This window comes from Myotis daubentonii, chromosome 10 (assembly GCF_963259705.1).
Source record: "Myotis daubentonii chromosome 10, mMyoDau2.1, whole genome shotgun sequence".
NCBI classification, from domain to species: domain Eukaryota; kingdom Metazoa; phylum Chordata; class Mammalia; order Chiroptera; family Vespertilionidae; genus Myotis; species Myotis daubentonii.
The window spans coordinates 4,984,523-5,011,753 of NC_081849.1; the positions used below are offsets into that span (position 1 = coordinate 4,984,523).

Below are 27,231 nucleotides of genomic sequence, written 5' to 3' on the forward strand. Positions count from 1 at the left end.
CTCCTCCTCCTGCAGCTGGTGACGAAGCAACAAAGCACAGGGAGCCAGAGCAGGGCTGGCAGAGCTGGTCTGGGAGGGAGGCTGCCCAGGGGCAGGTGCTGGACTCGGGTGACCCTGACCCTGTGTGGGTCCCTGGTCCCAGAGGTCCTGCAGCAGCAGCACCCCTGAGGTCAAAAGTCAAGACACCCGTTTTCTGCCCTCAATTCCTAAGAACTAAGCGCCTAGCCAGCGCGCCGCAGCTTCTCAGTACAAGGAAATGAAAACAGTCTTACCCATGAGGAATTTTGCTCAGGACATAGTATCCAGTGTAGGAGTGTCGGTGTATCTGAAACGGACAAGAAACAGAACAAAACAAAACAAGCAGTGAGACAAGGCTGAGACCAGGATGGCTTTCAGATCTCTGTGAACGCAGCGACCCATGGCCCTCCCAAGGGGGCCGTCGGGGGCTGTGGGGAGTAGCACCTCTGCGCTGACATGGGGTTAGTGGGTGCATCCTGTTTAGTCTGTTTCCATCCCTTGCACATGGCTCACGGGTGGTGGAGGCTCGGTCATCTCCACGGCCACCTGGTTTGTGATGGAATCAGAGGCGAGAGTTTCCTGCTGCAGGAAATGCGGCCAGAGACACTCACCCACATACTTGGGGAGATTTCTGCAAATTACGGCAAACTCCACAGCGTCCCTCATTGCAGGGGGAGGGGGCGTAGCTTTCAAAGCAAAGGTAACAAAACCACCAAAACAGTGTTTCCCAGGCCTGCACCCCTGACCTGGGCTGCCCTCTTAACCACCCAGGCCTGCGCCTCACCTCCCTCTCCCTGCGCTACTTCTGAGGTGGCAACCGCAGGTTGGAGAAGGGAGGTCTCCTGGGAAGCATGTGTCACAGGGGGCGCAATTGGGGACCAGGAACATGGAATTGTAAGGAATTTAAGTCCAGCCCAAGTGAGAGCGGATCTGAGGTCTGCCTCTGTCACACACTGGGCGTTGCCTGGACCAAGGGTGATCTCTTGGTGCTCACGTTGTAAGTCCAAGGTGATGGCTGTGGACTGAAAAATTCAGGAAACCAACAGATGTTGTAAGTATGCAAAGTAAGGGACCATGCTATCTTTCTTTTTTAAAAAAATATATGTGTTTAATTGATTTTTAGAGAGAGAGGAAGGGAGAGGGAGAGAGAGAAAAACATTGGGGCCAACACTTCAACTACTGAGCCACACTGTCCAGGGTGATATATGTTCTCGTTCTTGGTTGAAGGCCTATTTCTTTAATTCACCCAGAATCAACATATTCTCCAATTGTGCCATCATTCCCGAGCAAAGAGGAGACTCCACCCTTTGCGTCACTCTTTCAGGACACTAACTGAATATCTTCTGGGTGGAACCAGTGAGAAAAAGGGAGACATCTATAATAATAAAAGCATAATATGCTAATTAGACCGGATGACCTTCTGGATGAAGCCAGGGCTGTGAGGGAAGCCCAGGTCCCCGGTGCCTGCCGGTGTCGGGAGGGAAGCCTGGGTCCTGGCTTCCCTCAGAGGGAAGGCAGTGCCAGCAGCTGGGGGAAGGAAGGCCTACTCTTGCATGAATTTTATGCATCGGGCCTCTAGTCTATATATATAAAAGGCTAAGTTGACTGGTGCATGCGCGATACATATAAAACCCTCACTGGCGCCAAGCGCACGGGTGTGTTTCGATCTGTCATTGTTGATCGTGAATTTGGTTGACACTTCTATTATAGAGAAAGGGAAAATAGCGATATTAAAGTATTTCTTCTGATTAATTTCCTTTCAATGAGCACAAATCCGTACCCTGAGCCACTAGTGTTAGAATAACCTCGCCAGGGCAATGGGAAGAAGGAGATGAGCCAACTACCCATTTTTAATTCCCTGTCTGTGTTGCCAAACAGGGAGAGGGAAAGCCTAAGTGGATGTAATAAAAGATGAAGTGGAATAAAATATCTGGAACACTGGACCACTAGCTGGCAAGGTTTAGAGAAAGACGAGAGAGTGAAGAGGTAGAGACCAGAGCAACCCGGGGTGCTCAGCTGGCCAAGTGGGGACACACAGGAAGGGTCCAGGAAACACAGGGCACATCGGAGCCCTGAGAGGTGAAAGGGCAGTTATGACTGCTGCTTCTCTTAAAAATGTGGGGAAGCAGGAAGTAGACAATTGTCTTCTCATTTCCCACATGAAACAACATAGCACTCAGCCCCTCCCTCGGAGCAGAAGAACCAGAGGCGCAAGGAAGCCGCTGTTACAGAGCCCAGGTTCCCAGGTTCCATTCGCACGGTGCTCACCCTTCTCCCGAGGATGGGAAGGCCCGGCTCCCGGCTCCCGGCTCCCGAAAGGAGCCGTTTCCGAGAGAGGGAGTCTTTCTGTCCTCCATGCTCTCTATGCATCTGTGGCATCTATTTCTTTCCTTAAATGGGCCCTGAGCACTTCTGATCGGGAAACAAGTGCTGAGATTGGAAGTGGGCGAGACTTGTTTTTCTAAGCCTGCATGCTGGCAGCCTTAGAATTCATGGATAGGAGTTGCATTGGTTTCTTCCTACACCATCAGGTTTCCCTTAAAAAATGAATATGGGAGACTTGTCTCCCAGAACACCAGTCCCAGGAGGGAAAAACCATTTCAACAAATTTGTTTTTAAGTGTATCATGCAAAAACAGTTGATATTGGCATTCAGTAACTGGGGGAAAGAGCCCCAGCCTAGGGCTTATCCTGGGGTAAGTTCATGCATTTGCTTAGCTTCTTCTGTTCTGCTTGCCTTCCTTCATCCCCTCAGTTCCACTGAACCACACTTTAATATATATATATTCAGAGAAGAAGGGATGTGGGGAGCAGCTATAGGGTTAAGCCTCAGACTGACCTGTTTGCAAAGTCACAAACAAGTCCCAGCTTAGAGGGCACAGTCCTCTTAGCATAATTAGGCTTGACCTTATGACGCTCCCTAGATCTTATCTGGGAAGCTAATGGGCGGAGGGAAGTGCAGCAAGAACAAGAACAAAAACAAGTGAAACTCACAAGAACAGTGTAAACAAGTGAAATTCATAAGAACAGTGTAACTATGGAAACCACTACTTTGTTTACCTCTGACTATAAAATAAAGGCTCAGCTTGCCTCGGGATCTTTCTCTGTGGCCCCAGCCAGGCACAGGAAGATCCACGGAGACTAAAGAGAGCTAGAGAGTTCTGAATGCTGTCTCCATGTAAAACATTCTTTGCCGACTCTGTCCACACCTTTGGGAACCCCCGAACCCCCGGGGCTGGACCCCGGCAAAGGGAGAAGAAGAGAGAGAGAGAGAGAGAGAGAGAGAGAAATATCAATGATGAGAGAGAATCATTGATTGGTTGCCTCTTGTATGCCCCCTACTGGGGATTGAGCCCACAACCCAGGCATGGTTAATCCTCACCCAAGGATATTTTTTCCCCATTGATGTTTTTAGAGAGAGCGGAAGGGAAGGGGAGAGACAAAGAAAGAAAAACAGCGATTAGTTGCCTCCTGCATGTGTCCCAACCTGGACTTGGGGATCAAGCGGCAACTGAGATCTGTGCCCTTGACCAGAATTGAACCCAGGACCCTTCAGTCTGTGGGCTGATGCTCTATCCACTGAACCAAACCGGCCAGGGCGACCCTGGTTGATTTTTAATCTCCTGTTTCACTCATGTTTTTCATTGGGCACTACCCCAGTGACCCAACTTCCCACCTCGTCAGTCCCCACTCCTATGGCTGGTGGTCCGGGGAGTTAAAGTCCTGACGATGAAGGTGAGTGAGGATGGAAAACCTCCGGAATGAATCGGTCCCTCCTGGCAGGTGTTCCCTCCCTCCAGCGGAAGGGCACAATCCCGTGTTCGAATCATTTAATTTAGAACATATACCCCACACCTGGCCAAATTCTCTGAATCATCATGCAGTCACACCCTTTGTTGTGATGGTTGAAAACGTTTTCATAGAGGACTCCAAGTAACTAGGTACAAACTGAAATATTTAGTAAAAAGTAAAGATCTTCAGCTTCTGTGACATAAAACAATTACCAGAAAAAGACTCGATATAAATAAAATGTCCATTGTTTTCCCCGTTTGCATGAATTTGTTTTTCCAACTATAAGGAACTAACAATTGAGTCTAACAATCCGGGCAAGAGTTGAAATAGAGGAGACTTACGTTGTCAGCTTCAAAGTACAGAAGTCATTTACAATTCTTGGGATTTCTGCCTCAACTCCTGTTTTCGGCCTAGAATACCTAGTTTTCCAAAGAAGTTCCTAAATTCGGGGCGCGTAGCTGGTGGTTTCATCCTGAACCTGGGCCTCTTGGAAGGTGTGACTGCTCCCCACACCTCACCCAACCCTCACAGGCTCCCATCCATCGTTGTTCTGGGGCCCAGGCGCTTCCTGCATCCCTGTCCTTCATGTGAACGCCTGTCAGCGAGGAGTCTCCAGAGCGTAGCAGCGCATGTCGCACCACTCACCCGACTCGCAACGTGCTTCCTACTCTTCACAGACATCTCCCTTCCGTTGTATGATGAGCCCTCGGAGTCGGAGCAGGGCTTTCTCTCTTCCAGGGGCAGGTTGTCTATTTCGCTCACTAGTGCACACTCAGCACCCCAAACACCAGCCGCACATGGTAGCTGCTCGATTAACAGCTGCTAAGCAAAGAATCCTTGAGCGAATAGAGTGAAGGGAGTTCTGCACGACCGTGTCTAGTGTGGAAGACAAAGGCCAAGACACGCTTTTGTTTTCCAAAGAGAATGTGAAAGCAGTAGTGATTCCTGGGGAAATGCCGGTGAAAAGAACCCATCGATCTGTTAAAAGTAAGGGCTCATTCCAGAAAAGCAGCTCAGCGCTTGCCTTCGGTGACATCACCCCCAGTGGCTGGAGCGTCCGGGAGGAGTGACGCGGAGGCCGAGGGCGGGGGCTAGACCAGCAAAGAGTGTGGACTCGGTGCCAGGAAGACAAGGTGTGCTCTATGCTGAAGGTGAGCAGAAGGCCATGCCATGTGCTAGTGTGTGCATGAAAGCTAGCACATGTGTGCATGTGTGTGGGTACGTGTGCTAACAGGCATACATACATGTGCGCATGTGAGTGTGTGCACATGTGTGAATACACTGTGTACAGGTGTGCATGTGTGTGTGTGCCTGTGTGACTACAGTGTACATATATTTATATGCACAGGCATGTGAACATGCATGTGTGTACACATGTGTGAGCGTGCCTGTGTGGGTACAGTGTACATATATTTATATGTACGTGTATGTGAACGTGCATGTGTGTACACATGTGTGTGAGCGTGTACATGTATGTTTGTGGTGATGCAGGAGCATTAGGAAGGCACCGCCAGGACTCGAGAGCAGAGGAGAACATGTTATGCCACAAACACAGAGACTAATGCACATGTGTGTAAAATGCACAACAGGAGCACTGTGTCTGGGTCAGAACCGACCTGGCTACAGAGCAGCCCCAGGGACCCGAGGAAGGGGCCCTGGAGATGCGTGTCTCTCCTGGAGCCCGTGGTGTGGGTGGTCAGGGCCACAGCCCACAGGATGGTCCTGCGAGGCTCGCCGACGGGACCGTTCCTAGCAGGGTCACTGGGCGCCCATGACCCGCTCTGTGATGCAGACAGAGCACCCCTCCCTCACGCACAGAGGCAGCATCCGGGCACTTTGAAACCAGAAAGCTGGACGCCAGGGACGCCTCCAGGTGCCGAAAGGAAGGTCACATCATGACAATAACACCAAGTTCGGGCTGAAGCCAGGGCGGGAAGGGGTGCCGGGCCTGAACGCAGGCTCGGGTGAGGCTGAGGATTTAACGCCCTCATGGGGCAGGGGGTACCTTGGGCCTCAATGGGGGTCATGAGCTGAAACTGATCTCCTTGAAAAATCCACACCCACACATGCATTAAGTTTCCTTGAAAGTGGGACCAAAAGTTCTACCTTCCAGCCCTGAAGGGGGCCACGCTGTTTGCTGTGGAGCCAGGGCTCTGGGGGTGGGGGGCTGAGGGCTCCCCGAGAATTTCAGCCACAAGCCATCGCCCCATGCAGGAGAGTCCTGTTTGCACCACCAGCTGCCAGCGAGTCTCCAGAGAGCTGAGCACGAGCACCGGGCAGGCGAGTGAGACGGCCCGCGGCGGCAGCGAGGGCACCTGCACGCCACCTTCTTGGGTCCCTCGACGGCGAGGACCCACGAAGCACTGTCCCTCGAGAAGAGCTCTCCACAAATATGTCATCAGAAATAAGCCACCCGCAGGTGAGGACCGGGGACCGGAAGCAAACAAACCCGCCACAAAAGCTTGTAAAGAACCAAGCAGTATTTCTCGACATTACAAACTGTACCCCGAAGTAAAAACGCTAATGGGCCCAGGATAGAACAGACGAAACATCATTAAAGGGAAGTTAATGAGCTGGAATGCAGATTAGAGCACAGTGCACACAGTGCAGCATGGAGAGATAAGCTAGAGACACAGAAAAGGTGCATACGACGATGGAAGAAGGCAACACCCACAGAAGACATTCCAGCAAGAAAGGAAACACAAAAGTGTGTTTTTGTTAAATACAAAGAGAACGTGGTGTGAATTCGTCTAGACTTACACATGACTCCGCACAGTGCAGAAGCGTAACCAGTCGGAGCAGGACAAATAAAACAAACCCACAGGCCCACAGGTCGGAGCGAAAGCGCACGCGTGCGGGTGTGAAAGCCACCAGAGGAAGGTTTCCTGCAGAGAGGAAGGCCGAGCGCAGGCGGAATCCCCACCAGGACAACGGGGCTCGGAAGAAAAACGGACTGTAATCTTCAAACACGGAAGGAAAAGGAACCTGATATTGTTGCTAAACAATTTTCTCTATGATGATGGCCAAATGGAAAGTGGAAGGCCTCTGTCACCGGCTCCCGGATCGCACCGGGGTCCAGGGCGGAGGCTGCGCCAGAGGCGTGAGGTGTGCTGTCGGCCGTGAGCCAAGAACTGACTGGCAATGCAGGTCCAGCCAAATTGTGTGCGCGAAGCAGGAACCGTCCTTGTGACTCACTGCAGACGGCTGAACAAGATGGAATTGAAACGAGAAGACAAGGACACAGGAAATGGGTCCAGAGATGATGGAGAGAAAAGTGCAGCCAAGAGTATGTGATCAATCCTTAAAAAAGTGCAATAAAGAGCAACATGGGGAAAGCATGGTGTGAAGAAGAAACAAAAGACAATTTTCAGAACCGTCAACATTTCTTGGAAACCAGGGTCATCAAGATGGTGGGCATTGTTAGAACCATTGCTTCAATGAGAAGTCAGTTACTGTTCTGAGACTTGGCCGAGTGGTAGACCCGCAAACTCTCCAGTGCCACCTGACACGGACCTCCGGGCCGCTCTGCAAAGTGTCCCTGCCACGCAGGTCACTCATTCCAGGTCCACGGTCACGCTGGCCAGTGGCGCACGGAGGTGGTGTCACAGGGAGGCCCGCAAAGCCTGATGCACCGAGCAGCGCTTCATAGACTTGACCCTGACAGCCCACCGCGTTCCTGTCTGGCTCCGTCCCCGCTGCTGGCCCGTCAGTGGTCGTCTGAGATGACAAAGGCAGGCTCCTTTGTTTTGTTGCTTGGCCACCATCACACAGATAATAGATTAGCTACAATGTTAGGTTTCTTTTTCTTCCATTTTTGAAGGTGGTAACCTATTTTTCTTCCAAGCCTCTGTTGTTGCTGATGGTGACCCTGCGTCCGATCTAGCTTGGTTCTGAGGGACAAGGACACGAAGCCCCATAAGAAATAAAGCCCCTGGAGCTCACGACCACCCTTGCTCACATGCAGCCGCACACAGACTGCTGGCCCGCTCCCCTCGCCGCCCGGTGAGTCCAGGCCCGGGACACGGGGAAGGAAGCGGGCACTGTGCTGTTTCCGGGGAAAGCTGCAGCCGCGCTGGCCAGAGCGGCGAGAATCTGTTCAGAATGTTGCTGATTTTGCACACTAGTGTTTTGCTTTGGGTCAGTGACATTGACCATGCACGTGGGTGGCCCTAGGAGGGCAGGCGATGACCATGAGCAATAAACACCAGCTGGGAAGTGCCTGCCCTGCGGAGCTCAGGCTATAGGCTCAGGGTGACCGTTCCAATTGGTGTGTTTCCTTCTCACCCTAAGAGGTGGCTCTGACCGCATGACGAAGTGCCGACTGAGCTCTGTTCCTTGTTAAAATCCAGGACTTGAGATGTGAGTGTACTTGTGAGCTGCAGGCACGTGGTGTTGGGGAGCAGACAGCACTGGCCTATAATTTGTTCTGGTTTTGGTAAAAAACAACAACTCACCGTTTCATTAAAAGAAGTCTAAACAGAAAGCAATGACCAAATTTGCTACCCTTTTTCTTAACGATGGGAATGGAATTTCGATCTTCCCCAAAAGATATATTGGAGCCCGAAGCCCCCGGACCTCAGGTGTGACTTTATTTGCGGACAAGAGCTTTACGAATAACCGAGAGAACATGAGGCCATTCGGGTGGGTCCTACTACAATATGCCTGGTGTCCTCATAAAAGGGGAATCGGGCGACGGCACGTGAGGGTGAAGACAGACACGGGGTGGCACTTGTGCAAGCTAAGGAGCACGAAGACACCAGTGACCCCCGGGCTGGGAGTCCTGGACCAGACGGTCCCTCAGCCTCAGGAAGGCCACTGGCCCCACCTGCCCGTGGACTGCCAGCCTCCAGCTGACACCCCGTCCTATGGCTTAGAAACCTGAAGTGCCCCTGGGGCAGAGTCTCAGAGAACCATGACATCACTGGACGGTGACCCCTGAGGCCCGCACGCCCCGGGACAGAGTTCAGGGAATGACGACTCATCAGCGGTGACCAATGAAGCCTGCACGCCCTCTGTCCCTCACACACGTGTTCCGGCCACAGCAGCTGTCAGTCCTGGAAGGCCCGTGTCCCCACCTTTACAACATCCGTCCTCAGCCGCCAAGTCCTGAGAGCTCCCCCCACCCCTCAACACTCTCAGGACTGAAGGACGGTGACAGAGAGGTAACCACCTTAGAGCCATTGCGCTACTAACTTCACAAACACTGGACTCACAGCCTTATTGTGTTTATTTTTAACCCTCACCGGAGGGTATTTTTTCATTGCTTTTTAGAGAGAGTGGAAGAGAGAGGGAGAGACAGAGAGAAACGTCGATGTGAGAGAGACACATCGATTGGTTGCCTCCTGCACACACCCAACCAGGGCCCAAGCTGGGGAGAAGCCTGCAACCGAGGCACATGGCCTTGACCAGAATCAAACCCGGGGCCCTTTGGTCTGTAGGCTGACGCTCTGTCCACTGAGCCAAACGGGCTAGGGCTACAGCCTTATTTTTGCCTTGTGTTTTAAATTATCCTAAAATAAAACAAAGGGACCACAGCATGATTTCTCGTGCTGTCAGGAACCGGAAGAAGGGCATTTATCTTCAGCGAAGCTGCCCCGTTGTTTCCCCGAAGCTCATGCTCCTCATCTGTCATCCGTGGAAATTCGAGGGCGTCCTCTTAGTCCCGCTTTAGAAAGAGCTGGTTCGGGACGGTTTCTCCAGTCCACGTGGGTGCTGCCCCTCTCGTCTCCTGACCTCTCCCTCCAAGGCCTGCCTCAGCATCGCCTTCCTTCTGGAAGGTTCTCTCACCTCAACCCACATCATGCCAGGCTTTGTCTTGCTCTCCACATCTCTCACACTTCATACACAGTGGACATAAAGACACCGGGGACATCGGGAGGGTTCTCTCCAAGTTGTGCTGGCGATCGTCATAGTCAACACCGCGACGGCAGCCGGGCCGGCTTCACCTGCCCTCAGCCCCAGTGCAGATGCCTCCATGTAGGCCCAGGCACCTCCTTCCGCTGTCGGAGCCCTGCTGACCCCCAGGCTGAGTTTCCAGCTAAGCCCCCAGCTGGGCCTCCCCAGGCTGAGCCCCCCTACCCACTGGGCCCTGCTGAGCCCCCCCAGGCTGGGCCCCTAGCTGCCCCCCCCCAGGCTGAGCCCCCAGCTGGACCCCCCCAGGATGAGCCCCGGCTGGGCCCCGGCTGGGCACATGCGAGGAGGAGAGACCACAGGCGTCGTCACTCTCCGCGGGGAGAAAAATGGACCGGCTTTACTTCACTGATTTTCATAATTTGGGTCAGATGCCCTCTTCCTGCTCAGGACTAACACGAACACCTGATCCTGGGAGAAGTGAGACCTACTCAGCTGTAAATGGGAGATGAGGGTTTTTATATACAAAGAACCACGCTCCGAAGTGCAGACTCCACTTGGCTGCCAGCATCTGGCAGGAAACGGGGAAGACAGCGTAGCAGGCCGCCTCCGAAAGTCAAGGCCGCTCCGGCCCCTGCTGCCTCCCTTTCAGCACCGAAGGGACGGAGAGGAGGGCAGTGCGGTGGCAGAAGGTGCTGCCACCACCTCTGTGCGGTGGGAGGGTGCCAGGGACAGCCTGCTCTGAGTCCATGTATTCTTCTGAATTCCTCCTGACTGCGCCAGGGTAGGTTCCTGCTCGAACCCTGCCCACTGTACTAACTGTTGGGAACTTAGTCCAAGTTCCTCCTTTATCCCCTGATCACTGGTTAAGGTGTTGGGTCCAAGCCCCTCTGTCTGGAACCGGACCTCTTAGGACGCTGGGTCTTAGATGGAGACGCCATGAGAGGTTGTGGGTGTATAGAACGAGTCTTTAGTGCAGAAGCCAGTGGCCATCAGCCATCCGACAAGCAGCTCTTCACAACAAGGTCCCTGAGGGCAGCCGCACGCTGGCTGGTAAATACATATCCTTCCCTCCCAGCAGTAGAGTCTCTGTGCCCACGGTTATTATCTGAGCAGGCCACGCTGCCTCTAGACGCACCGCCTCCCATCGTAGCGGCGCCTGAGCTCTCTGCCTCAGCAGCTTCTCCTGTCTCCCGTGTCTCCGGTAGCTACATCTTCTGTGCCTACCACCTCTCTAGCACACTCCCCTGCCCGGCACACTGGCTGGTTAACATGGTAGCTATGTCTGAGCTCTCTATGAGCTCTTAGCCTTACATCGTAGCAGTACCAGCTCTCAGCTCCTCTGAGCTCTCTGGCCGTCTCCCCTGCCCACTGGCTGGCTACCAACATGCATTATACTCCTTAGACAAACGGGCCTCATGCCAATAATGACATCAATCATTTGGCTATAGAAGGGCACAGCATACCGTGAGGTCGCTGTGGCCTCACAGCTGTGTGATTCGTGATTAAGATTCCCAGGCTCAGAGTGGCCTTGGCCGCTTGGCATACCATCAACAAGGCCTCCTCACTAATTGGCCTTGACTGTGTGGGGACTCAGGCGTGGTTTCCACAAAGGGCCGCCGGCAGAGGCTCTGACATGTCTGCGTCACAGAGGAGAAGCAGGCCATCAGCCAGCATCCGCCCTCTGACCTACAGTGACGCAGCACGGGGTGGAGCATTTTAGAGTGGGTGCCCTGCAGTGATGGGCCTGCTCACTCCCTGTGCAGGTGAGTCAGGTCTGGAGAAGGCCAATCACTTTCTCAAGGTCAGAGTAGAAAGGGCAGTGGGGGGTACCGGGTTCAGTTCAGGACCCTTTCCTAGCAGCACTGGGACGTCCGGAGTGAAAGGAGAGATGTCACAGGGGGAGGAGTGGCAGGAGGAAGAGCGAAGAGAGACAGCAGGAGGTCAGACAACGGAAGAAACTTCCAATCATTCCTGTTTTAGTAACAGTCCATTCACGGGGCTGTTTTAAAACTCATCAGCATCTTATAAAAACATGAATATTACAAGAAACCAATCATACAATCAGAGGCTGAAAAAACACTCAAATCCCTCAAATGCAGATGCAATCCTATATAATAAAAGGCTAATATGCAAATCGACCAAACGGTGGAACCACTGGTTGCTATGACATGCACTGACCACCAGGGGGACAGACGCTCAATGCAGGAGCTGCCCCCTGGTGGTCAGTGAATTTCCACAGGGGGAGCACCACTCAGCCAGAAGCTAGGCTCATGGCTGGCAAGCACAGCGGTGGTGGCGAGAGCCTCTCCCACCTCCGCTGCAGGCGAGCAGTAAAGAGTGAAGGGTCCTGGACTGTGAGAGCCCCGGACTGTGAGAGGGATGTCTGACTGCCAACTTTGGCCCGATCCCTGGGGACATCCCCTGAGGGGTGCCGGCAGGCTGACATCCCCTGAGGGGTTCCGGACTGTGAGAGGGCACAGGCCAGGCTGAGGGATCCTCCCCCCGCCCCCCGCCCTCCGACTGCATGAATTTCATGCACTGGGCCTCTAGTGTCTATATAAGCACACTCTGCCCTGAGCTGGGTCTGGGAACCCAGTGTGAGTGGGCCCCAGGGTTGGGGTCTATTCATGCCTCCACCATGGACACTGGGAAGACCTGACGTGCAGGCAGATCCTGGCTGGTCCAGCCTGGCACAGAGCTCCACCCAAGACCTCAGAGCCACTTCACTGGGTCCTGACCCCAGGCTTCACACCGCGAGGGCTGTGTGTGTCCCATGGCAGACACCACACACTGTGTTCCTAGGGCACTGACAGCTGAGCAAACACAAATGCTAGGGTGGGTGTGAGCACGGGCCACAGAATCAGAGGCAGCAAACACCATAGAAATTAGGGTCACAAACAGCTCTGGCCAGAAGTTACCTGGGACAGAAGGACTACCTAAGGGGAAACTAACTCACTAACTTTTATTCATTTGTTTGTTTCTTTGTTCATTCATTCATTCAGTTCATTGATTCATTATTTACTTAGCTTATAAGACACCAAGGATGTATTCCCCAACCTTCTAGGGGCTTCCATCTAGTCAGGGATGCAGATGCACCTGCACCACCACACAGGCGTGTGTGTGCACGTGCACACACACACATGCACACATGCACACGCACACCATAATCTGTCACAGGGCACCTCGCCTAGGGAACCCTTGGGAATAGCGTGCACTCCCAGGAAATCCTTTGTTTAAAGAAAGAATCAAGACCTGTCAGAATCCACTGCCTCAGAAGGTTGGGGGACATGCTGTGATTTCCAGTTCTGCCTACGTGACCCCTAACTAGCACATCCTCTCCATGAGAGCGCCCTCAGTTCTTCGGCCTGTATGGCTGGTGTTTTGGGGCTGCAGGTCACCTGTGTCATATAATTACGACATGATTAGCTGCTCAGTTGTTCTCAGTGCAGTTCCGTGTGCCACACAGCTGTGCAGGTGCTGCTGGCTCACTGTGGGCAGGACTTGGGACACGACGAAGCAGCAGGGTGTTGCTTTTCCCGCCCCTCCCCCCATGCCTGGGACAGAGCTGTGCCCTCTGAGGGGCTCAGATCTGAGGGCGGGTCCTCTATCCCAGAGTGGGCAAGTGGATGAGCCCAGAGGCCAAAGCTCATTCTTTTGGGCAACGGGTGCTTTTGTTTGGGTTTCCATGTAGACACACATAGGGGTCAGCAAGGCCCCAGAGGCTGGGCGACCTTTCTTTAGGAGCCTGAGTCCTGACCACGGCTTTCGGGAGCTGCCGGTCAGGGCCCAGCACTGAGAGCAAGCACAGCTCCGACAGCACTGCAGGGAGCAGGACCCAACTCAAAAACATGTTTTGTTTTAAATTGATTTCAGAGAGGAAGGGAGAGGGAGAGAGATAGAAACATCAATGATGAGGATCATTGACCCGTACTGGGGATCAAGCCTGCAACCTGGGCATGTGCCCTTGGCTGGAATCAAACTGGGGACTCTTCAGTCCACAGACTGATGCTCTATCTGCAGAGCCAAACCAGCGAGGGCAGGACCCAACTTTTAAAGGAAAACCCACCTGTTTGGTTTTTCAAAGAGTCAGAGAAAAGCACACAGGCCTGAGGTGCCAGGAATGGCGTTCGAGGCACTGAGAATGACTAACAATGTGAATGAAGCTTCTTTGTCCGATCGAGGTGCTGCCCAGAATCTAGCCGGACCGGAGCTGTTCACATGGGATCCTAACAGAGTGCGGTAACCGCATCCCCCCGGTGCGAAGCAGCCGCCAGTGTGAGGACCATGCCTAACTGGCAACACTGCCAGGTGCCCTCCGTCTGCGTCAAACCCTCCTGGCAAGGACCTTGCACGATTAACTAAGAGGCTGCAGAGCTAACCTTGTGGGCTGCTCATCCCCAGTCCAGACTCTCACAGGGTGGTCCAGACTGGGGCCTGCCTACATCCGTCAGCGGGAGACAGGGGCCCCCCTATTTCAGACCTGTGGTCAGCCTCTCTGGGGGGCACTGGTGAGGAAGCCAGCCACACCCCCCCGGAAGTGGGACCACTGGGGTGAAGCTGTGTTTAGGGTGGTTGTGGGGTGAAGGTCGGTTGGGGAGACAGTTGTGTGGTCCCTTGTGTTTGCAAGATGAAGAGCTCACAGGCCATACTGTGTGCTCCATGGAACTGGTGCCCGTGGACACACTGGCCTCCTGCCCTCCAGCAGCAGGGCCTGGGCGCTGGGCGCCCTCCCTCGGGGGGGCCCTTCCTCAGGTCACCGGGGGCCCCCATTCCACGGCTTCCTTGTGACGTCCTCATAGGCCCTCCCTTGGGGAGCCCCACTTTCATGCCCTGTCTTGTATCTTCCTCATCCCACCAGACACAAGCGTTTACTTTCCGGTGGCGCCTTCCCGGGGAAAGCGAGGCTGTGTGAGGCCTGGCCGGGGGTGCTCACTGCCAGGAAAGTGCCCGCACGCTTTCTGCTGATGAGCAGTCGCTGCAGCAGGGAGGCTGCGGGAGAGTCCGGAGTGGAGGTGCACTGACAGCTATCTTTTTCCGTGTTGATCTTGGTAACATGCTCCAATCCCAGCATTTTTCCTGCCGCTTCGTCCATTCTCCGCCGAACAAGCAGTGTTTCCCCCAGAACAGCCGCACACGTTCCTCGGGTCACCCATCTCTGCTGTCGGTGGGAGCGCCCCCCCGCCCCCGTCTGCCATCTCACCAGGGCCTCCCTCCACCTGCAAAGAGCACGGGTGCCTGCTGCTCACCCTCGCCCTCCGGGCGCCCTGTGCTCAGAGCACAGAGCCAGTCCACGTCCTTCGAACCTGCAATTCCAGCCCAGCTCAGGCTTCTGGAAGCTGAGCATCACACCTTCCCCTAAAGCCGAGGGGCCGGGGCCTGCAGCTGGCGAGGGCGCTGGCGCCCTGATCCCCTCGCTGGACGCCGGCCGAGCCGCCTCTATTGACAGTGGAAACAGCAGAGCCCTTCATCCTGTGGTTTCCTCCCAGCATGCAGCTGGGCAGTGCCCACCCCTCTGGCGCCCTCTGCTCCAGGCTCCTTCCGACTTTAATTATCTCAGCCTCTCCTCCCAAGGCAAGGCCCCTGGGAAGTAATGACAGGGCGTCCTCCTCTGATGCTAATATCATCACCATGATGCTCTCATCACCACAATTATCTGACATCGGCACCATCACAATTACAGTCGCACGTTGTCCTTGTCATTGCCTCCTCCTCCTTCTCCCCCTCCTTCTCCCTCCTGCCTCCTCCTCTCTCTCCTTCTCCCTCCTCCTCCTCCTCCTCCTCCTCCTCCTCTCTCTCCTTCTCCCTCCTGCCTCCTCCTCCTCCTGTTTCTCCTTCCTCCTCCTCTTTTTCTTTCTTCCTCCTCCTCCTTCTTCTCCCTCCTGCCTCCTCCTTTCCCTCCTTCTTCCTCCTCCTACTCCTTCTCTTCCTCCTCCTTTTTCCTCTTCCTCCTCCTCCTCTTCTTCATCATCACCATCACACCAGCACACTGCCATCTCTGCCCTCAGGTGTCATTGTTTGTCTGTACCCATGATTCATCTCTTAGTCTGGACCCTGATCTTTAACAATAGCCCCTTCTATTTACCAAAACCCTTTCTGAAAAGTCAGCCTGGCCCTGGGCCTGTGTGGTGGATGAGCACGGGGGGGGGGGGGGGGGGGCGTGAGGGGGGAGGGGCTGCCCTCCTGTCTCCTGTCGTCACCGCTGCTCCCCACCCCACGGTCTCTGCATTGCGGCGTCTGCATCTCTGTCTGTGACCTGAGATGCTGGACGAAGGCACAGCGACCGAAGGCTGGTTTTGCTTTGCAGCCTAAGCTCGCTTCCTGCCAGGCCTGTGCATCGCTCGAGGACGTTTCTTGGGTCAGGACTGTTTCCCTGAGTCTAGTGGGTGACACGGGTGGTCCCCTACCTCCTGTGCAGCCATCATTATGCCCCGATGTAGCAGCGAGCCCACAGAGCTCACGGAAAGGGGATTGGGGTTGAGTAAAGAGCGGTGTCTGCCTCACTAGGAAGTAAAGGCACAGCTGCCGGCTGGGCTCCTTGTTGCCGATGAGAACACACCGTGGGGGCACCATCTGTCCGTCTGTCCGAGGACATTGGGAAGCTGTGCTGCCGGGAAGCTCTCAGAAGCCACTAGAAGAGGATGCTCGCACTTTCGCTCAGAGCGCCCCGACCTGAGGCCCACCTGCAGCGGTCCCCACCATCATCTCGGGGAGCCGATGTGACTGCTCAGGACAGTCACTGACGGGAGCCTGTCCCACACCCCTTCCCGGGGACGGGTGCCCCGGGGCAGCGCCTGCTCCCAGGCCCCACGCTCTTTGCAACCCTCCCCTCGGGCTCGGCTTCAGCCGGGCCAGACCTCGCCCAGCATCTGTGAAGCAGCTCAGCCCGACAGGCGCAGGTGGGTGGCTGCCCTTAGGCGGCTATGGGACTCGCCAGCACAGGCAGAGAGGACAGCAGGGACCGGAGGGAAAGCAGCCTGGGGAAGAAGGTGGGTGTGGCCTTGGCATTGCCTACGATGAGTCCCCGGACTCTGAAGGAGTCAATCTCAATCCCCCAGAATCCGCTCTCTGGTCTGTGAAGGGGTGGGCTGGGCCCTCGGAGGGTCCCTTCCAGCCCTGGGATCCCTCATAGGGTCCCTCCCAGCCCTGGGATCCCTCATAGGCTCCCTTCCAGCCATGGGATCCCTCATAGGCTCCCTTCCAGCCCTGGGATCCCTCATAGGGTCCCTCCCAGCCCTGGGATCCCTCATAGGCTCCCTTCCAGCCCTGGGATCCCTCATAGGCTCCCTTCCAGCCCTGGGATCCCTCATAGGGTCCCTTCCAGCCCTGGGATCCCTCATAGGGTCCCTCCCAGCCCTGGGATCCCTCATAGGCTCCCTTCCAGCCCTGGGATCCCACGCTGCTGTTCTACATAAAGGGATGGGACAGGAAGTGGGTGTGCCCCTGGAGGACGTCACCCACGTGGGGTCTAGGCACAGGCAAGTGTCTTGATGGGGCCATGTTAGGCCACCCACCCGGAGACTGCGGGGCAGCATTTGGGGGAAGGGCAGGTTGGGGGCTTGGCATTGCTCTGGAAAAGAAGAGCCGGGACAAAGGCAGCAGCAGTGGAAACAGGAAGAAATGGCTCCGCATCGCCGCAGCCATCACTCAACTGGGAATTGGTCAGACAGGGTGGGCAAGGGGACAGCCTCGGATCCTCTGGGAGAGGCCAGCTGGGGTGGTGCGCTTGCTGACACTCAGGGTGCCCTGCTGACCGTCAGCACAGGATGTGGCTGACACTTGAGTCACACCCCCCGAAGGTCAGTTGGCCAGCAGCACCCCTTGCCTGGGTTCTGAAGACACACTGTGGTCTCAGAGGCAGTCAGACTAGTGTGTGGCTCGGGGCATGCAATGCCGATGATGGCGACATGATGTAGATTAAACTACTGGGTGATTTCACTAATTCTTTCCTCGGCCAAGAAATCCTGTAATCAGAGCTACATGTCAACCACATCTACCCATGAACTTCAGCCCCTTCCGATGTCTTCATTTCAACGCTAAGAAACTAGAGGTTTCTATTCTTTTGATCAGGCATGATCTCTGGCGGCTGCCATGGCAGCCAGTGACCTCAGGACCTCAGCTCTGAATTGACTCACAGGTGAGGAGCTGGACGAAGGAAGGAGCCTGGCTCTTGCTCCTATGAGAAAGGATGGCTATTTGGTCCAGTTGATGATTTCTTAATTACACAGCAGACTGCACAGCCCTCTTCTCCATCTCCACCTTCAGTGGGAACTACTTACTCCCCTCCACACGCACGTATGCAGGCGCACACACACACGTGTGCGCACACACGTGCACACACACGTGCACACACACACGTACACACACACACACACACGAGGCACACCCTGCCCACGCCAGCACACTGTGTCTGTTTAGCAGGCACCACTGTCCGGAGGAGGCGAGCCGCTGACAGGCAGGGCAGCACCCAATGAAGGCGTCGGCCAATGACCCATCCCTTCTGCTCACGATTTCTACAGATGCGGGAGCCGGGCTGCTGAGGCGCCGAGCTCACCGAGCCCACGCGCGAGCATGTCCTGGGAGCAGCCGGAGACGTCCCCCTCCACGCGGGCTTTTGGCCACGATAACGCTTAGGGATAAACAAGCCAGTGAGACAGCACAGATGATGTGAAAATTAAACTCACTGCTCAATACCATACAAAATCCCAGGCATCTGCCCTATCACACACAGAGCTCGTCAGGGGCTTTCTCAGCTCCTGCAGCGCAGGGGTCCTGGGAAATCCTGAGGACGGGGGAGCAACAGACCTGCAGACTCTCACTCAGGCCTCTGTCACCATAAACAAGCTCTGGTAGCCGAGGGAAAGCAGCGTGCGCCAGGCTGCTGGGGGCGGCCATCTGATTTCCCTGGACGGAAAGGGGTGCATGTGACCCCATCGGCCTCTGCACTAACGCTGAGTGAAGTCACCGTTCACACCGGCTGGAGCAACCGCGCTGGAGCCCCGCGCACAGCCCCGCAATCCCACCCAGTCCTCGCACCATCAGCCGCCGCCTCGACTGACGAAGGCCCAGCTGCTCGGACCATATTACTCAGATTTAAGTCCCTGCAGGTCATCGCTGGTGACAGCTCGGCCACAATAATGAACCAGCCGAAGAACACGTCTTCAAATGAGAAATTGAGCCGTTCCCCCTCCATCCCCTGCCCCTTCCCCGGACATCACAGTGATAAAAGCAAACAAGTTCTCTGTCCAATTCCTCGTGTGTCACTGGGCAAACCCTCTCCTCATTCGCACTCTCCGCCTCCCTTATTACAATGGCACCAACACTTGGTAAATGGAGGCCACGCAGGGACCATCTCCATTGCTGCATCAGTGCTGCGGCCCCGGGAGCTGAAGAAGCACTGTCCACTCAGTGTCCTCTTCACGGACGCTCAGCACCCCCCGTGCAACCCAGCCCCTCCCCTGTCCCCCTCAAACCTTCCACGGCTCTGAAACAGCTGCCCTTTCCTAAGGACAGGGTGAGTCCATACATGACAGACATGCATGTGTACAGTACAGCCTTACATTATATTGTCGCCTGCATTTTCATTGTGTTTACTAGAGTGATATTGGTTAGTAAAATTATGCAAATTCCATAGCATATCATCCGTACACTGTGTCGTGTGCTCATCACCCCACGTCCAGACTCCTTCCATCACCATTTATCCCCCTTCACCCTCCTCCCACCCCTTCCCTCTGGTAGCCCATGTACATGAGTTTTGTTTTTTCTTAATCCCTTACATTTTTCACTCAGCCCCCCAAGCCCTTGCCCTCCAACAGCTGTCAGTCTGTCCTCTGTCTCTGAGTCTGTTTCTATTTCTGAAACATCTGCCCATTGACAGAGCTTCTGTGGACCTGGAGGAGCAGGCCCCGCCCACAGCCACAGGTGAGCATGAGGCTGGCCCATCCCCCTGGGCCCCGCCCACAGCCACAGGTGAGTGGGAGGCTGGTCAGTCCCCAGCAGACCCTGGAGATGAGACTGCAGCCCAGGTGACACCTGGATGGCGGCCTGTGGAAGACCCTGGGGGGAGGAGCAGCTAACCTGAGAAACATTTGACCCCTGAAACTGAGAGAATAAATATTGTTTGCTTTATGCCACTACATTTTGGGGTAATTCATGATGCAGCGATAGATAACTAAAATGGATAGATTATATACATATAACCCATTTTGCTAATCCCATGGCTGCGTGACTGACTTGGGTTTTATTCAGACCAGATTTTATTTGAACCAGAACAAAGTTCCACTGGTTTTAAGAACAATTACCCCAAGTAATTCCCTTAAAGACTGCAATGAACTTCACAAATTCACACCGACTCTTCCAGAAAAGGTTCTGTAAGAGGAACATTGTTCATATAAGAGTTCTCCTGCCTCCTTGATAGTCACAAAGCATATGAATGAATATGTTTCAATGATCTAAGACATCACAGTTACCTTGTTTTTCCTCCTCCCAAAGGGTTTTGAAAACTTTCCACATTTGTCAGATGCACCTCAGTGTGAAGGAACATGGCATCCCTGGGTAGATCAGTTTGTCTCAGAGCCATTTCCCCTATTACTATAGTTTAGTTAGCACAAGGAATACAGTTTTCAAGTAAAAAAATAAAAATTACTGTTTCCCCAATGTCTAGCTTAGTTTCAAGAGAATTCTCCCAAAGCTGTACGTTGAGAAATGTTACGAAGTTCTGTATAGAAAAGAAACAAAATCGGGAACATTGGCTGTGTGGGGCAGGAATGCCTTTTGAGAAGAAGCGAGATGATATGAAAAAGCACACTTGCTGACATAAAATAAAGATTACAGAGGAGAAACTAAGATGGCGGCATAGATAAACACCGGGAAATTGCCGCCTCCCACAACAATTGAAAAATACCGCAAAGGACAGAGCGGACATCATCCAGAACAACAGGAAGGCGGGCTGAGTGTAAATTCTACAACTAGAAGAAAAGAAAAGCACACTGAGAGCCAGAGGAGCTGTGGAGGTGAAGTGCAGAGGTACGGCGGCTCGCGCACGCGAAAAGGGGGTGGCACCTGAGGACGCGGCTGTCTTTTTGAATCACAAGCTCCCGACTGCTCTGAACTCCGGTTCTGGGAAGTCTCTGGGGACCCAGGACTCATACGGGGAGAAGCTGGACGGTCAGGCAGTGGGCGAACTTGAGGGCGGCTTTCCCTCAGAGGTGCTTGCAGCAATTATCGGGTCACTGAGACGCGGGACTCCTTAGGGCGGGGCGGAGAATCAGCCATAGCTGCTTGCTCCGCCCTTTGATTCCCTGAGACCCTGCCCCACCCAGGCTGCGGCAGAGGCTTTTGCATGTGAATGTACCTAACTGCAGCTGAGACAGGCAGACCCGGAACTTCCAAGAGAAGGCCCAAGGCCCCGCAGCGGCTTGCATTGCTTCACAGCTGAGTCTCTTCGTGGCTCCTGCTGTGTGGCCTCAGGCAGAGGCTGAATTAGCACCTCCTTAGATCCAGGAGTCACTGCACCCAGTGGTCAGAGGGGGACCATCCAGATTGCAACTCCTCAGATCCATAAGGGACACACTCAGGGAGCAGACTCAGTGAGCACCAAAGTCCCACTGAAGCAAGTCTTGCCCCAGAAGGGTGTCTTCAGCACCGAAGTTCTCCCACTGCAGACACAGCTGATTCTCACTGCCAATTGGCCTGGAGGTCAATTCCTCCCAGTGATCCTACAACAACCAAGGCCTAACTACAATAAGACTGTGCACAAAGCCCACAAGGGGGTGCACCAAGAGTGTCCACCTCAGGTAACTGGGGAGGCTGAGCCACTGGGCCCTACAGGACACCTGGCGCGCAGGGCCACTCTATCAACACAGGGAAGCAGCCAAAATGCGGAGACAAAGAAACAGGTCACAAATGGCAGAAATGGAGGAAAGCAAACGACTGGATATAGAGTTCAAGGCCACGTTTATAAGGTTTTTCAAGAATTTTATGGAAACCGCCGATAAATTTAATGAATCCCTCAATAAGTATAGTGAGACCATGGAGGACATGAAAAAGGACCAACTAGAAATTAAGCATACACTGACTGAAATAAAGAATAATTTACAGAGATCCAACAGCAGACAAGAGGATCCCAAGAATCAAGTCAAAGATTTTAAATACAAAGAAACAAAAAATACCCAACTGAAAAAGAAAAGAGATTCCCAAAATATGAAGATAGTGTAAGGAACCTCTGGGACAACTTCAAGTGTACCAACATCAGAATTATAGGGGTACCAGAAGGAGAGAGAGGGCAAGATATTGAAAACCTTTTTGAAGAAATAATGACAGAAAACTTCCCCTACCTGGTGAAAGAAATAGACTTACAACTCCAGGAAGCGCAGAGAACCCCAAACAAAAGGAATCCAAAGAGGACCACACCAAGACACATCATAATTAAAATGCCAAGAGCAAAAGATAAAGAGAGAATCTAAAAAGCAGCAAGAGAAAGACAGTCAGTTACCTACAAGGGAGTACCCATACGACTGTCAGCTGATTTCTCAACAGAAACCATGCAGGCCAGAAGAGAGTGGCAAGAAATATTCAAGGTGATGAATAGCAAGAACCTGCAACCAAGATTACTTTATCCAGCAAAGCTATCATTCAGAATAGAAGGTCAGATAAAGAGCTTCACGGATAAGAAAAAGCTAAAGGAGTTCATCACCACCAAACCAGCATTATATGAAATGCTGAAAGGTATTCTTTAAGAAGAAGAAGAAGAAAAAGGAACTCTTACCATTTGCCACAGCATGGATGGAACTGGAGAGCGATGAATACCACAGGATCTCACTCATTTGTGGAATATAATGAACAACATAAACTGATGAACAAGGACTGATCCAGAGACGGAGAGGCATTGATTGGACTGTCGGGCCTTGGAGGGAAGGTAGGGGAGGGTGTGGGTAAGGGGGAAAGATCAACCAAAGGACTTATATGCAAGCATATTGGCCTAACCAATGGACACGGACAACGGGGGGGGGGGGGGTGAGGGCATGAGCGCGGGGGGGGGGGGGTAGAGGGTAACGTGGGGACAAGGACACATATGTAATATCTTAATCAATAAAAAATATATTAAAAAAAAGATTAGAAAAAAAAAGAAAAAAAAGAAAAAGCACACTTTGTGCTGGTCCCATATAAAGAAAAACATAACACCGTTTTTATTTTCTACATTTCAGACACAACATTATGCACCTGTAGGTATTGCGGCCTGGCAAAATGAGCGCGGGTCCTCTTTCTCAGATCAAATGGAGAGTTTTTACACTTTTTAAAAGGGTATTTTTGAGACCATCAATAAAATTAAAGCTGACGTAGTTAAAAGCAGCTAATCTGTGATGTCCAAGGATGAGAGCCAAGCACAGATCTCATAACATTGGGAAGTTTAGTATAAAAAGGCATGCTGAGCAGCACGGTCCTCACTTCCAGAGTAAACATGAAGCATCAGTAAGCTGTTTCACAAATAAGACCGCTTGCTTCTGTTACCTAGTTTTACATGTTTGTGTATGTGATGGAGTTTCAAGAACTCTGAGTGCGTAAAGCCACACTGAACTTGGCCCAGAAGTCAGGGAGAAGAAGGTGCCACAGACACAGCTGCTCCGTAGGGAACACAGGCAGATCCCCATGCAGGCCCCCAGGGCCGGGGACGGGAGGGCGAGGCCGTCCTTCTCCCTGAGCAGCTGCCACGTAAAAATGGGCAAATAGCCAGTTTATGTCAACAGCTGGGAAATGACACAATATTGCAATTAGTCTGAATCAATGAGAAGAAGAGGCACAGTGAATACGATGGAGCTAAAGTGGAAAATCTCTCCTGAACTCTTACTCTTCCCAAGATATTACCTACGACTCGCACCTGGACTCCCAGACTCCGCTCTGTGTCCTCACTCGGTCACCGCCCCCGTCCCTTCTGCACCGCTCTCCTCGGGGCGTGGCCGAGTGCATGGTGACAGGCAGCTTCCAGCCACTCCAGAGTGACCTGGCCGGCCTTCCGTCCGCCGGACACGGCCAGGGAGCCAGTCCTCGCCCAGACAGACAGACAGCGCCGGAAGTGTGGGCTCCTGACCCTCCTTGGGCCCCCCTTCCCCGGGGAGGACCGAAGCCGGGGGTAATGCTTCCTCTTTGGTCCCTGGACAGAGACTCCCGGACGCAGAGGCTGCACAGAGGTCCAGAAGCACCAGGACAAGGTGGTCATGGCGGCGCCATCCAATAGCCCATCCCGCACCCATCCCTGGAGCTCAGAGGAAGCCAGGGTAGACACGCAGACGAGGGCGTGGACATCAGGCGGAGCATTTCCAGCCACAGGAAAGCACAGGTCACCTGGGGAGAAGGTGGGGCTGAGACCACACTCACTGGGCTCCGGCACTCAGAGCCCCGGCGAGGAGGCCTCCCTCCCCGGGAAACACTCTCCTCCCTGTTTATACAAACAAGACGTGCTGCTGGTTTTTCTCCCGTCCGTCAGGCCTCCCTCTTCTTACTCATAGAAGATTATCCTTTACAACCGTGAGGATCACAGTGACTTTCCTCAAGGCTCCGTCTCAGGCCTCTTTCGCTTCTCATACGCTTCACGGAGTTGTCTGCACAGATGACTTTGCCCACATCCACCATTCATTTCCCCTTTAAGACGGTCACTTTTAAGATTTCTCTATTCAGAACATGGGGAGAAGTGGGCCTGGGGTGCAGCCAGGCGCTGGGTTACACCCTTGCAAGCGCGTCACGATCCTCAACAGCACGCTCCATGCGCACCAGCCCCCCTTCTGACCAGCACCGGCTCAGGGACCACCGACAGCTTCGCGGAGACACGGTGGCCCTTGCGCTGGGTTATTTGTCCCACCTCTGGGCAGGCAGCAAAGAGAACCAGAAGTTCAGGATACTCACGTTCAGATGCGATGGGTACTGTTTCGATTTCTCACCTGGAGCTGTAACCTAATACACTGAGATTCTATTGTACCTGAAACATTCGTTCACCTAAATGGGAGATGCCTAGCAATTGGATTGTTAGCACAAAAATATCTTTTATGATTGTCTTTTGAATGAAAAGTCGAGTTAGTTCATATAAACAAGGTATCCTAGTTGCCTTTAAAATACACAGACAAGACTGTGACAAGCAAGGACCCAAGGGAAACATTCCAGTTTCCTTACGAACAGCTAGGAGCCACTTGCGGGAACACCCATGGGAAACGCGAATCCGCACGAGAACACGACAAGCTTCTAAAGGCCTCCAGTGAGAAGCTTATTTAGCTTTGTTTGACTCGAGGTCTCAAACTTGTTCGAATACAAAGCTTTCTGTGTGTTAATCCTCGCCCAGGATGTATACTACTATCTTCCCGTTGATTTTTAGAGAGTGGGCGGGGGGAGGGGGAAAGAGACAAAGAGAGAAACATCTATGTGAGAGGCACTACAGTTGGTTGCCTTCTGCTTGTGAACCTGCACCCAGGTACATGCCCTTGACAGGGAATTGAACTCTCGACCTTTTGGTGCACAGGCCCACGCTCTAACCATTGAGATACACAGGCCAGGACAAAACTTTAAAACAGGGTAGTTATATGGACACTGCAGACAGGCTCGGAAGTCCTGGGGTATCCCCCTTCTTCCAGAACCACAGACCCAGATGCTTCCCCGGAAACCCGGCCCCGTTTGCTGAAAATGTCTGCGTTTTAGTTTAGCAAGTTAGGAAGCTCGTCCGAACATCAACCCCAAGTTTTGCTGCCGAATCCCAAGCCTCTTCTGCTCTATGGTTTCCTCCACAAGAACAGGACGCTTGCTTGGACAATCATTTGCATAACTGCTCAGGACTCGGAAACGATGAGAGGTACTTCTTTTTTAAAAATATAATTTGTTTTTTTAATCCTCATCTGAGGATATGTTTATTATTTTTTTAGAGAAAGAGGAAGGGAGAGGGAGAGGGAGAGAAACATCGACGTGAGAGAGAAACATCAATCAGTTGCCTCCTGTATACGCCCTAACCTGGGAATCGAACCTGAAACCTTTTCCTGTACAGGACGATGCTCCAACCAACGGAGCCACCCGCCAGGGCAGGAGTTACCTGTTGATTCAGGTCCCAGGGGTCTATATCTGTTACATGGCACACGTTATCAATGCTTGAATCGTTTTGCAGTTTGCCAGATCCACTCCAAATTGCCTACATTTCCCTCAGCTGAGAAACACTGAACACAGCCTCACTCCACAGGCCAGCGGTGGGCGCTGCCTGGTGAGGAGGCTGCCCTCCAGCCAGCGGTCTGCATGGTGAAGGCGCATGTTTACCGAATGCTTTCCCCAGCTGCCATGAGATCCCAGGGACTCTTTGCAAGAGCCGGTGGGAGAGCAGGCAGGCGGCGGAGAATCCGCCCAGCACAGACCCGGAGTCACCCGGTCCCGCGCTCCAGGAGCAGGCGCGGCTCTCCCACAGGACTGTGGAGAACAAACATGGCTCTAGGAGCGGGACGCTCATTGCCACAGTCCTCACCCCGCCCTTGGGATGCTCCCAGTATGAGAGGTGCTCAGCGAGACGCCCTGACACCGGCCGTCTGCGCTCTGCCCACTCGGGCGGCCGGGTCCCGGGCGATTGAGAACCAGCCACCGTCCATCCCTGTGAAGGCCCGTCACGGAGCTGCCGAGGTGGTTCTTAAGTGCAGGTGTGGATGTCGCATTTGGCAGTTCCCAAGGGTGACAAGAGGAGCTGAATGCGCCAGCACCCACACACGCCTGGTCTGTGCATCTGCAGCTCAAAGAGGCGAGGCCGGGGCCGTGCAGGGTGTGCAGAACCCAAGGCTGTCAGTTCAGTAACGTCCCCCAGTCAGCAGGACAAGGTGACCAGCTGTCCCAAGCATTTGGAGGGAGGAAATAAGAACTTTTATGGGCCGGACCTTAAAACAACAACAACCCAGAAGACGGAAAACTGAAGACAGAGAAAAGCCCTGCACCGAGAGGAATGAAACGGAAAATCTCCAATAAAGCACCCAGGTATCAAACAGCTTTTAAAAGACATTCTATAACTCCTAGAATTGGACTTGCATCTCCATGCCAACCAACCCCCAGGTTCCCGAAGGGGGTGATGTCAAGAAGCCGGCCCACCCAGTGCCGGGACGATGCTCTCAGCCTCGCCCAGGCTGTCAGCCTGCGTCACAGCGCAGGGACCTGTCTCCCTCCGGCAGGCGCTGCAGAACCGCTAACAAGAATGGCCTCCGAAGAACGATAAAGGCCGTGGAATTCTGCATCTTATTGGCCAGGATACAAAGTTCCACAAACGAACATCTCTAAAGTCGCAAATCTCTTCCACGCTGAGCATCTGCCTCATGGATACAAAGAAACCTCACCTTCTGGCTCATTTAAAAGTAAAAAGCCCACGTTAATTTTAAATCATGTTCAATGAAAAGACAAAGGAAGAAAGAAAGAGCCAGTTTTAGGCTGCCACTAGCGCCTAGGATGAGATTTTGTGGAAATTTCTGGTGATGTTTTATGGAGACTGATATATGAAGTGCTAAAAACGGGGATTTTATATAATAAGGTGATAGTTCAACTTTTCTCTAGAAGATTATGATGCCTGGGAGAT

At 53.3% G+C, this 27,231-nt stretch overlaps 1 protein-coding gene across 3 annotated transcripts in view; it reads right to left on the bottom strand.

The window, feature by feature from the left end:
* Positions 1–27,231, bottom strand: part of DPP6 (dipeptidyl peptidase like 6) — a 609,552-nt gene that overhangs the window by 166,147 nt on the left and 416,174 nt on the right. For all 3 annotated transcript variants that reach the window (XM_059711373.1, XM_059711371.1, XM_059711372.1), the window contains exon 6: positions 273–325. In XM_059711373.1, the coding sequence (XP_059567356.1) occupies positions 273–325 (53 nt within the window). The remainder of the gene's footprint in view (positions 1–272; positions 326–27,231) is intronic.